The following is a 17,678-nucleotide window of genomic DNA, read 5'->3' on the forward strand; positions in this document are numbered from 1 at the left end:
TGGAGTGGTGGGGGGTGGGAGGGATGGGGTGTCTGGGTGATAGACATTGGGGAGGGTATGTGCTATGGTGAGCGCTGTGAATTGTACAAGACTGATGAATCACGGATCTGTACTTCTGAAACAAATAATGCAATATATGTTAAGAAAAAAAAAAGAAGAAGATAGCAGGAGGGGAAGAAAGAAGGGGAGTAAGTCGGAGGGGGGAGATGAACCATGAGAGACGACGGACTCTGAAAAACAAACTGAGGGTTCTAGAGGGGAGGGGGGTGGGGGGATGGGTTAGCCTGGTGATGGGTATTAAAGAGGGCACATTCTGTGTGGAGCACTGGGTGTTATGCACAAACAATGAATCATGGAACACTACATCAAAAACTAATGATGTAATGTATGGTGATTAACATAACAATAAAAAAATTATTGAAAAAAAATTACCCTGCTAGGGTGGGTCAGTCGGTTAAGCGTCCAACTCTTGATTTGGGCTCAGGTCATTATGTCAGGGTCGTGAGATCAAGCCCCACATCCGGCTATGAACCAGGCATGGAGCCTGTTTAAGATTCTCTCTCTCCCTCGGCCCCTCCCCTCCCGCTCTCTTTCTCTTTCTCTCTCTAAAAATAAAGTAAAATAAAATAACCCCACTAAATACTCCACCTTCTCAAGCACATCTGAATTGCTCCTTACAAAGACATCTTTAGTCTGGAGAACAACTAATACACATCCCTTTGTTAGGAGCGCCCCCTAGTGACAGAAAACAGATTCGACTCTACAAGGAGATCTACTGGCCCTTGGGTACACTGGGTGCTGAACAGCAAAGGAGCTGAGAAAAGAGGGAGCAGGGGAAACCTGTTTCCTCACTCAGTTTTCGGTAATCATCCCTATAAAATTTTGCCTTGAGTTAAAATAAATCACAATAAAAAATACAAGAGAAAGATGAAGCTCAAATATTGTTATGACAAAGACTCATAGTTCGTGACAAAGAACCATAGTTCATTTGTTTTAAAAAGTTTTCTTCTAAAATATTTCCTTTAAAAATATCCAGACATTTCACAAGTACAATTATTCACGTGCCCCTTGTCAGGGAGTAAGAACGGATGTACTTTTCACCATCTGCAGGGGGCATCCGCAGCAGGTAAGGTATATGCTGGAGGTTTGGGGGCTGATTCCGAGATGGGATTATATCCCCAGCTCCCACGGCCCCTCTGACTCCCTGCCCCTCTGCTAGGGTGGGGATGAGGGGAATAACATGGTACAGATGTAAATCGCTGACCTGATGGCAAGGGGAGAGACAACACATGCCCCATGGCAAGAGAAGGGCCGAGGAAAAGGGGTCCCACCCTCTGCCTCCCACGGTGAGAGCTCATGCTGGGGCTTCCCCCTGCAAATCACCCTGCACCCATTTTGACTGTCCTTCCCCAATCGAGCCAAAGAGCAAAACAAGATCAAGGAAGAAAAGATCCACAAGTATTCTACATAGAACTTCTTGACGGTCTCTCTACAGCGTTAGGAAGCGTGATGACACTAACCCAAGAGAGAGGTGGCCCCCCAAGGCTGCGCCAACCCAAAGAGTCCACCGCGCAGGAGCTCTGTCCCAGTCATCTACTCTGCTGGGGTCACTGATGGAAAATACAAACCAATACCTGATCTTCCTGGGTTCTGCCAGAGAGATCTTTCCAGAGCTAACTTCTCCCCTTCTGCACGTACAACAACAACAAAGCTATGGTCTCTGCACTTAAAACCAAAGGTGAAGGCAGTGTGTGCCGTGCTCTGTAGCATTTAACCATAGACATCCACGGAAGACATCACAGAGCCCACCCTGGACACGTAAAGACAGGAACTGGTGATCTCTTCGCCTGTAAGGAAGGAGTCCCTTGAAAGACATGACTCCTACTCGCCAATCAAGGAAATGAGCAACACAACTGCCTGCAACTTTTGCCTCAGCTACTGGCGGCCTCAGAGAATGCCCTCGGTTGACTGGTTCCTTTCCGAATCCCTCTTAGAGCAGTCTGTTGGCATGAGGAAGGTAAAGGCAGAGATAAAAGCAAAAAATTATCCATAAGGCTCCACAAGGCTCAAGTACTTTCTGTCATCAAGGCAGAAGTCTCAACAACATCTTTGAACGTATAACTCAGGAAGTGGCTACTTAAAAGCAAAAGTTGAAAAATGATTCTATAAGATTCTATTCACCTGAGAAATGTATATCAAGAATCAGCTCAGGGGCACCTGGGTGGCTCAGCTGGTTGAAGGTCTGACTCTTGGTTTCAGCTCAGGTCATGATCTCAGGGTCATGGGATCGAGCCCTGTGTCAGGCTCCACGCTCACTGGGGAGTCTGCTTCAGATTCTCTCTCTCCCTCTGCCCCTCTCCCCCTGTTCGCTAGCTCTTTCTCTCTCTCTCTCTCTCAAATGAATAAATATTTTGAAAAGAAAAGAAAAGAAAAAAGGAAAGGAAAGGAAAGGAAAGAAAAAAGAAAAGAGAAGAATCATCTCAGACTTCCCCAGACAGCTTTGTACCCATTCCAACAATGCTGGTTTATTGGGACTCCACTGACCACTCGTACCCCCTCCAGGTTATTGCATCACCCACTTTAATTATGTGTATTTCAATCTCAGGGTCGTGAGATTGAGCCCCACATCCAGCTATGAACCAGGCAAGGAGCCTGTTTAAGATTCACTCTCTTAAATACATTATTACTGTTGTTTGTACAGTCAATATTCATTCAGCTTTTCCATATCCAGTGCATTCTTTCCTGCATGTCAGTGTTAAGACAGAAAATAATACTAGATTACAGACTATTGTACCTCATATGAAAGACCTCCATGACAGCATAAGGATAAAGAATTAAGAATGAAAGTCGGATATATAGGTACTAGATAAAAGCTCATCTGCCATGAACAGACAAATCTCAATTAACAGGAAGGCCAGCTGGGCATCTTAGAGAGTTCCTAGCGTCTGAAAGGCCTCCATGAAGGCTAGAGACCCTCCCACCGCCCCCACCCCCCCGCCAGGAGATCCTAAGGCCCCTGTTTTGGTCCTACAACTTCTTGCTCTGCAGACTGATAAGCAGAGCTGCAAGGTCACTGGGTGTCTTGGTGGCTGTCTGTCCAAGTTTGGGGGCAGGGTGAGGGTGGGGGGTTCTGGTTGGGAGTCAATGGCCGTGGTTTTGCGCCATCTGGTGGCTGATTCTGCTCCAGCTTCACTGATAACTGGAATCCCCCAGCTAGTTTACACCCTGATGGAGCAAGAGTAGAAATGATTAGGACTGAGGCTTTGCTGCATTTCAGATGGGACCAGGGAGTGTGTGATCAGAATGGACCAGGCTGCAGCGTCCATGAGGCAGAACATAGAAGACCGGGTTTCAAGGAACAGGCACAAGCAGTATCTGCCTGCGAATTTACCACCACGCAGGCGTCTCAGTCACTGGCAATCCCTCACCAACATCCCCCAGAGGTCTCTCAAGTGGAAGGAATCGTCTGGGGCTGGATGGACAGGCAAGGATTGGCCAGAGCTTCCTGGAAGAACACCCCAGCCCACACTGGGAACTTCTGAATTCTGTGTGGCTAAAACTTGGAGAATTTCAATAAACGACAGTTTAAAAAAGCATTTGTTATCCTTCTGCTTTGATGAACTATTGTTTACGGGTCACATATTTTACTATTTGAAAACGAAGTGCTTGGTTAGGAATACTATCCTAATTATTAAATCATTCACATGGGAAAAAAGCTGTTTCACCTTGTGGTTACCAGAGGTGGTTTGCTGCCAAGAGTGGGGAGGGGTGAGGAGCACCACACAATCAGATCAATGTCAAAATTCACTTTCTGCATTCCCATGTACTCTGGATTCTTACTAACACTGTCCTTGGGCTCCAAGGGACTGAAGCACATTCTCAGCAACAAAACCTTATGAGAAAGTCCCATCAGGAATGATGCAGAAATATAAGCCAAGCCCACCAGAGGCAGGATCCTCCTCTATGGACGATGACTGTGGCCTGAAAATGCCCCTGATGTCAAGGACGTGGTATTTTCCAGATAATAGCAGTTTTGAGGCAGCTTCTGACTTCAAACAAATGAGTCAAATCCCAGGAGGGTGTCATGCTCCCCCGTGACTGTGCTGAGCAGTGTGCCAAGCGCTGGGCAGAGGCCCTGCTACACCGCGCACACCTGTCAGCCAGTCAATGGTGGGCTTTCTCTTCCCCACTTAGCACACACTGACCACGGGGCTAGGAGGGAATGAGCCTGGGACCGCCTGGGATTCTCCTCTCCAGGGCTCACCCCTGACTGAAGGCTCCCCAAGCATTCAAAGTACAGTCCATTCTGCTTTTTCCCTGCAGCTATGTTCTATGAAGTCATCGCAAATCCCGAGATAATGAATACTGAGCCATTGCTTCTGAGGGGAAATATGGGGTGAGGGGACTTCCCGTCTCTGGCCACAAGACTCGGTCAACCAGTCGATACATAACCTTGTTTTATGTATTTTTTAAAGACACCTTATTTAATATATATTGTTGGTTCATGAACACTGAACTCACAGCAACGACACTGTTAACTCATGCCCGACCTGAGTTTATCTCACACACGGATTTCCCCCCTAAGGCACATCCTGGCTCCGTGCACTTACGAACATCAAGCAGCACTTTAGAACTATGCTTGGGGACCACTTTAAACAGCAATACCACCAACAAAAAGCACAAATTTCAAAAATCAAGGCCCTGGCTAGACTATGAAAATGACTCCCATTTACAGTAGGAAAGCTGGAAGGAGAAGGCAGAGCGTCCCCTTGTTTTGACCTCATGTCTGCAAATGACTACGAAAGCACCATGAGTACTGATTTACAAATAAGTTTTAGCAAATAGCTGGATTTGCAAATACGGAATCCATGAACCGTGAGGATGGAGGATTGACTGAATATTTCAAACCCCTTTGAATTTAAAATTCTCTATAATCTGTCCTCACTTGGAAAAACCAACTCTACTTCTCTCCCCGTGAACCTAAAGGTCAGCCCTCGACACAGGTTTGCAGTGTCCCAAGCACACAACTTTCTTTCATCAGTAACTCGTATTTTCAACCACGCGTTTTCTTGCCATCCTCCTGGCACAACTTACAACTCTCACAGCCCCCAACACTGCCTGTCACAGGGTCATGGGACACCGTGTGATGCTCCAATAATAATATCAATAGTTATTATAACATCAGCATAACTGCTTCTAAATTCCTAGTCTGCTTACTCTGCACCAGGCACTCTTCTGTATGATTTACAAGTATCTACTAATTTAATTCACACAACAAATTTATTGACAGAGACAACTCTTATATCCCCAGATTAAAGATAAGGAAACTAAGACATGAAAATGTCAAGTAATCCACCCAAGGAATCAATCCCCTAGGCAGCCCGAATTCAGAGCCCAAGCTTAATGCCCATGTTACACTCACAGTTCCGGTTGAATTCTAGCAGCATTTAGACCAGGAGGCTTCCTCCTGTGTTAGGGAAATAGGGATGGGGATGGAGATGGAGGAAGACATGGATAAATATGCATCTCACTTCATTCCCTGCCATCTGTATTTGAGAAAAAATATATTAAAATGACACCAAGCACTGCATATGCAATTATGTATAATTATACTTGTGTAAAGATGCATAATTATCTTCTATCATCTGGGAAGGAGAAAATCCTCTAAAAATTTTAACATGAATCTGTATTAGTCATTTCCTAAAATTTTTTGTATTCTCTGATCCTTTGATACCTTGGGTCCTTTCTGTATTCTCTGATCCTTTGATACCTTGCTAAGATTGGAGGAACTGCCCTTCCCAGGGTTAGCTAATTCCTAGAGATAGGAAGCATGCATTTCATATGCAAACTCGCCAATCCAGATCCCAAACCCCAAAGGATCTCCTTCATCAGGGTTTTGCACTCTGGGCCACTGTCCCCTGGCCCCCATCACCACAAGGCCGACAGCTAGGGGCAGACCCTCTGCTCCAAAGACCACTGAGATTATTCAAACTGGCCAATCCTAAACCTGCTTCCTCTATCTTGCCTTGCTTTTCCATGGAAACCACAACAAAGGCTCTTATCCACGTTTCCCCCTTACTCTCTCTGCTTCCTGACCGCCCCCCCCCCGCCAGTGCTTGTCCACATGGCCTCTGTGCTGTGGCACGCTCCCTCTCTTGAGAACTATGAGTAAATACATTATCTTTTCTCCAGATGGGGTGCTGGCCTCAACCATACCAGAATACAATCAAACCTACACTTTAAAAGAGAATCTTAATTCTGAAGTCATCTTTTTTCTCATGACCTTTTTTCACTTCCAGATTTTAGTCACTTTTCTCTTTTAAGACAATTTGAAATTGTTAAGGGAAATATTTATCAAAACTTCTCATATTAAAATATACTGTTCAGAAACAGTTTCTTTTAAAAATGAGTTTATCGGGACACCTGGGTGGCTCAGTCGGTTAAGTGTCCGACTCTTGATCTCAGCTCAGGTTTCGAGCTTTCAGCTCATCTCAAGCTCAGGGTCGTGAGTTCAAGCCCTGCGTTGGGCTCCACGCCCAGCATGGAAACTACTAAATTGATTGATTGATTCATTCATTCATTTAAAACGAGTTTATTTGGGACCCAGTCAAGCTAAAGGAATGGGAAAGAAAAGGCATTTAGAAAAAAAAAAAAAAACAACAGTCTTGTCCAACTTCAATATCTGCCTTGGTTCAAGAGAAATTAGAAAAATAAACTACAGATATGTCCTTTGTAAGGACTGTCCGACAGACTGGACGAATAGAGAAGCTACCAATTTGACATTAAGACAAACTCTGAAGGGTTTCTGGCCAGGAATGCAACTCTTCAGAGTATGAAAGCCATTTTGCACAGTGCTTGGTCGTTATAATCAACAAGGTACAGTTTGATTGGAGCATTTCTCTAGTTTTCAAAATAAAGTCATTCTAAATATGGGAATCTGCCTTCCATCACCCTGAGAAATGCATGCACCCTTGCCTTCTGACTTCCAATAAGAACAGTATCATCCCAGACAACCCTGACCCCTCCTCCCAGCCGGGCCCCTGCAAGTCTGTTCAGCAACTAGAGAATCATTAACTGAGAGATCTTAGAAGATTAAGCAGCTTTGTTTTAGAAGCAGGTGCTTTTCTGTGTTATGACTAGCCATAACATGCCATTTAGCCACTTTAAATTGAGATTTCAGAATTATTTCAGCAGAAAAATCTGCTCTGTTGGGAGGCTGTGCTGAGAAGGAATGTAAGGCCATCTGCCTTTTCAAAGGTATTGTGCTTTATTATCCTTTAACAACTGTTCTGCTCACTTGTTGGAGCAACTGCCCCTTCTACTTTGGAAAACTGAAAAGGCTGCCTGTGATTTCCAGATATGGGCTCTCCAAAAAACAAGGAAGAGAAGTACTATTTGCTGGGTACATCCTCCATTCCAGACGCTGTGCCAGGCACTAACAGATGATCTTTGATGACCTTCCAACGACCCTGAAATAGATGGGTAGCTGCACAACTGAGGAACCTGATGCCCGAACAGGTTCAACAACTGGCCTGCTAGCCCAATGGCTGGGAATTAGGGAAGATGGAATTAAAATCTAGGCCCACTCAACTCCAAAAATTTGCCATTTAACACTTCCTGGGCACTGCCTACTCGGGAGACGGGAAATGAGAAAGAACAATCTTCATCTTACGAATTGAATTTTCCCTCAACGAGATCCAAAAATTATCCAGACCTCAACTGCTCCTAAAGGAGGCAACAGGAAGCAGTTCATTCAGGGAATAGGCAAGATTATTCCTCTTTCTGTGCATCCGGACAGCTTACAGCACCTAGAGATTTTACGGCCAGATACCTGCATCCCACCAGCTTCCAGCGTTTTTGCACAATGGTCTCTAGGTGGCGCAATGAGCGCATGATTCCATTTACTGAGGCTTGTCTATTTCTGGCTGACTGGACATTCAAAAGTGAAAATCTATGCTCGTCAAAGCTGTTGGAAATTTTCCACCATTAGAAATCATTACTAACTGGTCTTTCCCATTTCTCAACTCTTCTGAGGCAAGATCGTGGCCTGGAAGAAGTTTCAGGGAAAGGACTAAAATTGAAAACTAAAAAAAAAAAAAAAGAGAACCATGAAAACATAAAGGAAATCAACACTCCCTTTTTGGTTATTCTAGGTTCCAGGTCTTTGCTTTTTCTAAAATGACTTTTCGAGTTCTTTGAAAGGAGGCCACATAAGAGCTAAAGCCTTAAAACCACATCGAATTAGCTTTCAGTTAAAAAATACTGTTCTTCCTGAACTACTTGAAGCAGAACACTCAGCAGACACTGAAAACTAAGAGGGAGATACACTCTAATACCGAACTGTGGAAGGAATGAACATGTTAACAGATGGAGCTACATGAAGAAAAGTCATTCAAACTTTGGCTCATGAAATACCCTGATGATTTCACACAGAACTAGAACATGAAAATAAAAAGGGAGATGTTTCATGCCTCCCGCCCCAATTACATATACCCTTCCTAGAGATCTGTAATAATCCCAGGAACCTGTAATAATCCTAATCCCAGCAAGTGTTCTTCCCCCAATGTCCCCTCTTTCCTCTGTCCTTCAGGTACACAGCCAGAAGGAGAAATGACACTGTGCATTCTGTAATTGCCACCACCTGGGACAGAGAGACACAGCGAGTCCTGGGGCACTATGAACCAAGAACTAGAGTTTTGCCTTTTCTACACAGTTCAAATGCACTGGAAATCCAGGTGGTAGCAGAGGAAGACAATGAAATGGGAGTAACTCGGGCATGCCCTACCCCCAGGCTCTCCATTGGGACAGGGTATCAGAATCAATTGGGAGCATTAGGAAATACACATCCCTTGATCTCCTCCCAGGCATTTTGATATGACTGGACGGCAAGAGAGGTTGGGTGATTTTGCGAAGCTTCCCACATGATTTGGATAGGCCTTGTTCAACACACAAAAGTAAAACCTGGAAAGAACTGGCTGGGGTGGTAGGACGTGAGCTACATCCACATTCCTCAGCTATATCCCTGATAAACGGGCTCTGTTAACACACAGATGGGTGACGGCAGGGCTGGGACCACCTGTTAGCCTTGACCATCGATACACATCAAGTACAGGGAGCTCTCACTTGGTCCCTTGGCCAAGAAACTTTGTGCTAAAATTCTAAAAAATAGATTCTACTAAAAAAATGTAAATGGAATGTCAAGATATGAAATATGATGATATAAAAATGATGTCACAGTACCTCTGTAAAGTTAAGTTGCAAAGCCAAATACATTTCACAAGTATTCTTATTAGAAAAGACATATTAAGGCTATCACCATAAAAACAATAACTTATCAGATTTATTTATTTATTTATTTATTTAGTTTAGAAAAGATTGGAGAGGTTAAAAAAATAGTCACTCTGATCCACTGGGCTACTGTGGAAATGACTCAGTGTGGAAAGCAATTTGGTAAATATCAACAACCTTAAAAAATAAATGCCATAGAAATGACAGTCCCACAAATTTATCCTAATAATGTGATCGTGGATGTACGTAATTACCAGGTGACAAAGATGTCAATTTTAGACTTATTGGTAATTTCAAAACATTGAATTACTCAGCAAAAGGGTTTGGTTAAATACACTGTAGTCCACCCAAAAAATGAAAAACTCCTCAGTAATGAAAAACAATACATGTTAACTAATGTGGAAACATTTCCAAAGACAATCCCCAAGAAAGACAGGGTTTCCCAAATAACATACAAAGCATGATACTGATGTATATAAAGATTAATACTTGTGTGTGTCTGTGTGTACTAAAGAAGATTGTATTTGCAATTTTAAAATAATGCCTAATGATTTCTAATCACTGAAGTCAAAATCTCATTTTTTTGCCATTTATGATGCAGGACAAAATGGAAACCCAATTTTACATCCTCAGAATTTGAGATTAATTAGCTCAAAGTCATAGGAGAAGTGCCATGGTGATAAAGGTCAGAATGGAATCCAAGTAGAAACAAAAACAGCAGATTATATTCAGGACAAGTGGCGTTCTGATTTGCAAACTGAACAAAAGGAAATCTAGGAGTGGTCTTATTCACGTCCGTAACAAGACAAAACTTTCAGGGAAGTACAAATTGCACAAATTTTATCGTGAATACATTTCAGGAGACTCTCAATTTGATTTTGATATGAAATCCATGTATATAAGTGATCCAAGCACTAACCCAATAATAAGATCCATCCCACAGCTGCTATCACCCATTTATTTCGAAGAGAACCTGAAGCATCTTGTGATGTGGAGTTAATGAAATCTACATGCATTCCGGGCTAACGACACTTAATCAGAGCTGAATAAACAAACAGTATTAGTCACACTTGTGCAAGTTCTTCTGCCGCAGTGCGGCCAGAAGAGATTGTCATGTGATCCTGTTTACACCAGCTAAACATCTGGAAAATGTGGAAACTATTCTGCGAGGCGCAAGAGGACCACACGCTCGGAGGAGACATCAGTTTCTGTGGCTGAGGTCAGACCCCTGATGTTGGAAGGAGAGCGCTTACTGGAGATGGCTTACTCACAATGAAGCCGAGTTTTTTATAATCCCGGGTGTACATGGACTTGCGTTTCTCCATGCTGCCACTGCTGTTACTAGGTTCAGACTCTGCATCAAAAGCGATTCTTCGTAGTTCAAATATGATGTCCCTCTGAGCCTGAAGGCGTTAAGGAGAAAAAAAAAAAGGGGGGGGGGAAGAGCTGCTTTCATTGTGTGACATTATATATACTCCCTCTTTCCCCAGGGTCTAAATGAATCACTGCTTTCAGGCCAAAGAAAAACAGATAAAAGACAACCGATGTTCTAAGTTAGGGCTCTGCATAGAGTTCCCCTGCCGCTCTCCCTGCTGGTCAGCCCTGGCTTCATTCCACGATTATCCTCACGGCCAAGTTTTTGAATTCTAACTTAGGTCAATTTCCTAGAAGTTTTCTTTTTTTTTTTTTTTTTTTTTTATTCGACAGAGAGAGACATAGCAAGAGCTGGAACACAAGCAGGGGGCATGGGAGAGGGAGAAGCAGGCTTCCCGCAGAGCAGGGAGCCCAATGAGGGGCTTGATCCCAGGACCCCAGGATCATGACCTGAGCTGAAGGCAGACGCCTAATGACCGAGCCACCCAGGAGCCCCAATTACCTAGAAGTTCTAAATGGAGTCCCAAATATGATGGAAGGCTTGGGTCTGGGGAAAGCCAAGTTCAAGGACCTGGGAGTTCCCCACTGGCTGAACCAAAGTGAGAGGAATGTGCAGGTTTATGAACAGCATTCAAGTGACAAGGGATCCCTACCTCCACTAAGAAGTGACTACGTGGAAACACAACCCTTAAAAAATGCTTAAAATGGTAAATAAGAAAAAAATATATATATGTTTTCAATAAATAAAAGGAAGCACTTCCAAATGGGGAGGCCCGTTCCACATTAAGATGCGTGGCCTTCCGTCACTAGAAGTGGTAAGCTGACAGTCTCATCTCTCTGGGATGATTAAACTTGGCCTTGCCAAAAGTCCGGGGCATGTTGGACAGCCTCTCCAAGCCTCTCCATCATTCTTAATCGCATGGCCTGGCGCCACGGACGAAGGGCTACAGCAGTTCCACACTTCACATGTGCGGCTCACATCTGCGCTAGATCAGGCCTTCACCGTGCCAGTAATGAGTGTTTTCCTTTCCAAAGCTGCAGCGCTGCTTAAGTTGAAAATGGGCTACAGCAGGGCTCCCAGCTGTTTCCTCTCACTCTGTCCTCACACAGTAAAGTTCCCCCAAAAGCCTTTTGGATGGAGGCATAACCTTTCACGCACAACAACCAGAGACCTAGAGAGAATTATAACAAACAGCCAACTGACAAAAACGCAAGCCCAGAAATCAGGTGTAACCTGGGACACCCCCCGCCCCACCCTCGGCACTGATCACTGGAGAATGGAGGCAATTAATTCTTCCACCTGAATCAGTATCGCACAGGGCAACCAAATGGCCCAAGTTGTCTGGGAACTTGACTCCAAAGCTATTACCATTGATGGTATTGGGACCAAGGGCCAAGATTTGTGGCCATGTGACATCAGGCATTCTTACCCAATAAAAGAATATGCATGTGTTTGATGTATAATGAAAAAAATCCATTTGCTTTAGTCTCTTAGCCTATGTTCATCTAAATTTTAAATATATTCCCCCCAAGTTCTGGGGCATCTTGGGCTCAGGTCATGATCTCAGGGTCCTGAGATCAGGCTCCCTGCTCAATGGGAAGCCTGCTTCTCCCTCTGCTCCTCCCCCTGCTTGTGCTCTCTCTCAAATAAATTAAAAAAAAATCTTAAAAAATATATATTCCCCCAAGTTCTAAGATGATGATAAAACAATATCATCATCTACAAATTCCTGGTTTGGGAGTAGCCCAAGAAAAGATTTTTAATAACCACCTTTTCTCCCATATATGCCTTTGCTGCGGTCTAGGGAGCACTCACCTGGTCCTGGGGGTCCATCTTGGTCATCATCCTGTCTTCCAGAAGGTTAAAGGTAAGCACCTGCAGCACGTACAGCTGGTGCGCCATTTCATTGTTGATGGCTCTCTGAGCTCGGATGACATGCTGGGGAGATGGTTCAGAAATAATTTTTTTTTTTTTAAAGGAAGAAAGAAAAAGTCAGCAACAATTAACTTAACCCCCATCATTATGCCAAGTAAAACCCTAGAAGTCTTCACTTGGAGGCCCGGGGAATGCAGGTTGGTGGGACTACCCTTCAGAAGAAAGGTGAGGATGCAGGTGATTTTGGAGCTCTTCTTTCTATTCTGGCCCAATAAAGTTCCTGATGTTTAGTCCAGAATCCAGGTAAAGACCTGCTGTGTGCAGCAGGGAGCAGAAGAAAAGAAGGCACTGGAAATGTACTGGTGATTGCAGCTACATAAATCAAGAAAGTGTGCCTGACATAGAGTTTCTTGAGGAGAGCTGTGGATTTCTACAACAGAAGCTTCCTTGCATGCAGTAGAGAAACAAATTGCGTGTATGTGTTGTAAGCAATTTTGCCATCATATTGCCATCAACTGTCTGACAGGTGATCCAACTTCTAAATGGGGAAAAGTTTTAGAAGCAACATAAAAAAGCAAAGTACCTATCAGGCCTGCAGTTAATTCACCATGGAAACTATCCAGAGACTACCACCACCACAATGCAATGAGGGAATTCATGTGCATATAATGCATAACTTTACTCGCCTGCTAACAATTAAATGAAAAATAAAATGACCCTTTCCCTTAGAAACGGAACCAAAATGGAACAAATATAAAAGAAATGGCAGGAGACTAGATATGGGGAGCTTTGCCCCCACCGGAGCTGGATCACAAAGGAGACTGAACACTTGGGCCTAACATATGTCTTCTTTAGCAGAGACCATGGTGGTCCCTTAAAAATGCCAAAGGACCGGTCAATGTGGTTTTTTGAATGTGCTAGAGCCAACCACGTCTTGCTGCCTGAAAGAACTTTCTCGAGGTGCCCCCAAACCAGCATGCACTTAGACTCTACACCCTGGCTGTGAGTACCGTGTCAAAACAGCCAGTTAAAGCAGGACGGGTGGAGAGAAAAGTGAGGACAGAAAAAAGTCACTGAACTAAGATAATGGGGGTGGTGGGTGTGGGAAGCTAGGCAGTGAGATGGGGAGGTGGAAAGAAACGCCGTACCCTTCCAGTTCAGAACAGAATGTTAATTCAGAGCAAATATTTCATATGCGAGGTGTATAGGCCATCTATTTTATTAACAAGTCAGAAGTATCTGCACTCCAAGTTTTTGCCTAAGAATATGAGCCTTGAACTTCCAGCCATCAAAGTCTCATAGGAGAAGTCCCGTCGAAGCAAACTGATCTTTCAGACACGGTGGCTACAGCCATTCTGCCCACCCCCTCTCCGGGCATTCCAACTCTGACTGCCACACCCAGGTAAGGACAGCAGGCTAAGGCCTTAATTTAACATTTCTCACCCTTTGTCTCTCCAGTCCCTTCCTCTCCTACAAATACCTTCACTGGACTATGCCCTAATATTGCACTTTCCACTTTTACTAAGAACCAGGATAAAGATTAAACATATTATGAATCCTCCTGCAATCTCTACCCAACCATTCTTGGACCAAGAATCTATTCGAATGCTCTACCAACACCCATTTCATATTCCAGGTCCAGGGGGAGAAGTATGTCATCCCCGAAGAACTGGGGTACCTCTTTTATCAAACAATGAAAATTACACTCATATGTTTCTTTTTATCCTAGTCAGCCAGGAAGTTCAAAATCAAACTCGATGACAAATTGTAGTCATTGCTATTGGCTCTGGATTCTAGAGTATTTATTGTGTTTGCCCTCATAAGGTTTTTAATTTTCAATAGCCTCACTGTATTGGAATGTGTGTGTGTGCGCATGTGCGTGTACGCGTGTGTGTGCGTGTTCTGTGTGTGTGTGTGTGTGTGAGCGTGTAGAACTCCCCTTTGAAATCACAGAAACAGAAATTGCTTCTTTGGCAAGCTGGGAATCAATCATGTGTGCTTCTTTCAGTCTTTGGTTACAGTCAAATAGCGGATAAGGCCTCAGGAAATCATGCCCTTTGATTTATTTCTAAACATTCACCACATAACATGCAGGGCTTCTTTTGCACTCACATTTCAGGTCATTTTTGCATTGCAGTTAACCAGTGGATTCCATGTACATCTTCCCTGCCTGTCTCTTGCAAAGGGGCCCAGGGAAATATGGTCAGAATTTCAGGACTTCTATCAGAGTCTGACAGGTCTCCAATTAGCTTCCTCATTAAAAACAGTATAAGCTCACACCAGTGGATATTTTTAAGTCACGGAGCCCCTGACTGCCTACATACAAAGCTAAAGTGATGGTGAGGGGGCGCCTGGGTGGCTCAGTCACTAAGCGTCTGCCTTCAGCTCAGGGCATGATCCCAGGGTCCTGGGATGGAGCCCCCGCATCGGGCTCCCTGCTCAGCGGGGAGTCGGCTTCTCTCTGCCCCTCCCCCTGCCAGTGCTCTCTCTCTTTTTTTCCCCTCATGTTCTCTCTCAAATAAATAGTCTTTAAAAAAATTAAAAAATTAAAAACTAACATGATGGTGAGTGTAATAAACCTGCCCCATTGGGAGAGATTTCCTCCCCTTCCTGCCAGACTGTCTTTCTAGGGCAGTTCCAGAGGCTCCTCCTTCCAATCATATGAGACCATTCCTGTAGGAAAGCCTTGTTTATTCCAATTCCAAAAGCACACTTCTTCCTCCTTTCTAGTTATTACTGCTTCATCACAGAAGCAAGTCACAGAACAAACCACAAACTGAAGCCAAAAGAGGAGATAAATGAATGCACCAAACCATTCCTGCCCAACAAGGTGGTCACCCCACATAGGTACTCACTGTTAAAATGATGGAACGCAGTTGCTTCTGAGCCAAAATATTCGCCATCTCCTGTTGCAGAAAAACACACCCACACAAAACCTTAGGTTAGAAAACTACATTTCAGCATGGCCCGAAATGACTTTATCCAGGGGGTGTTTCCTAACTGGATATCAGCAGTATTTCTTATGAAAGAATAGGCTCCAACAGCAGTAGTATTCAAATTGCTTTTTGAATGTTCTGTTTAGGTAACAGAGCCTTGTCCAAAAGCAAAGGGAAGAAAATCTGGCACCCGCAAACTTCTTTTTTAGGAATTTCCTCCTTCCAGGAAAAAGTGAGCAGGGAATACAAAGCAAATACTCTAGATAAAGGCAATGGTTCTCCATTCAAAAGGCCCATCAGCTTTTCTTAGACTACACATGTACAGAGAGGTTTTACTAGGAAACATGCCTGCACCAAGGAGTCCCAATACTAGAGCAGCATCACTTTAAGTCTCAAAGTCTTCTAAGAGCCATTTCATCTTAATCCATGCGAAACCAAAGAGTGAGTGGTACGTACTCCAGGGCTTGAAAATAGTCTATTCAAGTCAACTGTGTGGTGCTTTAGGAAGCGACAAATATCTGAGCATGGGCTAATCTCCGAGAGTCCACACTCCACATTGCTAGGCCTCCTTTCTATAAGTTGAATTTGGGGCTTTGGCCTGCCGAGCACAGAGGATTTGCAGGTGACTTTATTTAAAGAAGTGATTCACACTCTTTCTACATATCGAGACATAGATAGGAAGCTGAAATTATAAAGTTGGGTACAACCTTGGTGCACACATTCAAAATACTGCTCATATTCAGGAAGGCACTTGAGTGGTTTTTTTTTGGCGGGGAGGGGCTGGATTTTCGAGTTAGAGTTGCTACTCTTGCTGAGTAGAGAAGAAACTAGGCTACGATTCAAAACCACAACCGTGAATTCAATCACGGCGAAAATAAACTCGCAGGAAGCAAGGAGAGCTCGGATGCACGGGTGGGGAGTGCAAGGGGGACACACAGGTGGGCTTGGGCAGGAGCCGAAGGCGGGGACTTACAGTCAGAGGACAATCAAGGATGTCAACACTGCTCTCTACACCAACCTAATGGCGCCATCGCCACCACAGATGGGAAAGCAAGCAGGAGAGAAGAAGGGATGGAAATTCAGAGTGCTCTGTTAGAGGTTACAACTTGATGTTAACACCCCTGCTGACCCACTGCCTGGCAGAGAAAAGTGCACAAATACGCTGAGGTGTTTCAAGACACCTTCCACTCTGTTGAAAACAAGAAAGCAAGGACAGTGACGCATTGGCAAACAAGGGACATGGCAATCTAGAAGGAACCTGTCTTTCCTTGGTCCACAGAAAGTGGGGCTTGCTTCCAAACGCAAACAGAAAAGTCCACTTTTTCTCCTGGACCCGATGAAAAACAAAGGGCCCAAAGGACCCTGGGGCTCTTTTAATTTATTTTCTTTTATAAAAATGAAATTACTGCCTGACATGCAAACAAAAAAAGAAAAATATTCTCTGTGCCTATTTCAGCCTATTTTTTTTTTTGAAATTTTAAAATAAGTTAAAAGGGATAATCTAGTTCCAATACATACAGCAATTGTTGTAATTATCTTTGACATTGTTTATCTTCTTCATAAGACCACGGTCACCTTAGGGGGCACAGAGACTTCCCTTTTCATCTTTGTATTCATGTGCCCAGAGCACTATGTCTGGCACAGAGTAGACAGTAAATGTTTGGTGGAAAATGAAAGAATATTTTCTACTACCCTCCTAAAGAACAGAGAAGCTTGGTCAGAGAGAAAATAGAAAAATCCTTGTGCACATCATGGATTTGTTGTTGTCATTCAATATTAGAAAACAGTTTGAGTAGGGGTGCCTGGGGGGTTCAGTCGTTAAGCGTCTGCCTTCGGCTCAGGTCATGATCCCAGGGTCCTGGGATCGAGCCCCGCGTCGGGCTCCCTGCTCGGTGAGAAGCCTGTTTCTCCCTCTCCCACTCCCCCTGCTCGTGTTCCCTCTCATGCTGTCTCTCTCTCTCTCTCTATCAAGTAAATAAATAAAATCTTTAAAAAAAGAAAACAGTTTGAGTAAACTTGAGGTTCCATGGAGAATATTTTATACCATCGAGACAATATAAAAGTATAGACAGATATAAATATGGTTATAGGGATATTGATATGGAGAGAGGTTCACAAAATCTTGTTTGGTTTTAAAAGCAGTTAAAAGTAAATAAGCACTGCAAGTAGTATGATCCCATCCAGTGAAAAAATTATGTAGGTAG

The 17,678-nt window shown here is 43.8% G+C and overlaps 1 protein-coding gene across 4 annotated transcripts in view; it reads right to left on the reverse strand.

The window, feature by feature from the left end:
- The window catches only part of ELMO1 (engulfment and cell motility 1), a 525,187-nt gene that overhangs the window by 315,480 nt on the left and 192,029 nt on the right, over window positions 1-17,678 (reverse strand). For all 4 annotated transcript variants that reach the window (XM_025873160.2, XM_025873157.2, XM_025873158.1 and 1 more), the window contains 3 exons: window positions 15,394-15,444; window positions 12,479-12,601; window positions 10,560-10,691 (listed from right to left, as the gene is read on the reverse strand). In XM_025873160.2, the coding sequence (XP_025728945.1) occupies window positions 10,560-10,691; window positions 12,479-12,601; window positions 15,394-15,444 (306 nt within the window). The remainder of the gene's footprint in view (window positions 1-10,559; window positions 10,692-12,478; window positions 12,602-15,393; window positions 15,445-17,678) is intronic.

Source organism: Callorhinus ursinus, unplaced genomic scaffold (genome assembly GCF_003265705.2).
Source record: "Callorhinus ursinus isolate GAN/ISIS: 27379988/994484 unplaced genomic scaffold, GSC_fseal_2.0 scaffold12, whole genome shotgun sequence".
Taxonomy (NCBI): Eukaryota; Metazoa; Chordata; class Mammalia; order Carnivora; family Otariidae; genus Callorhinus; species Callorhinus ursinus.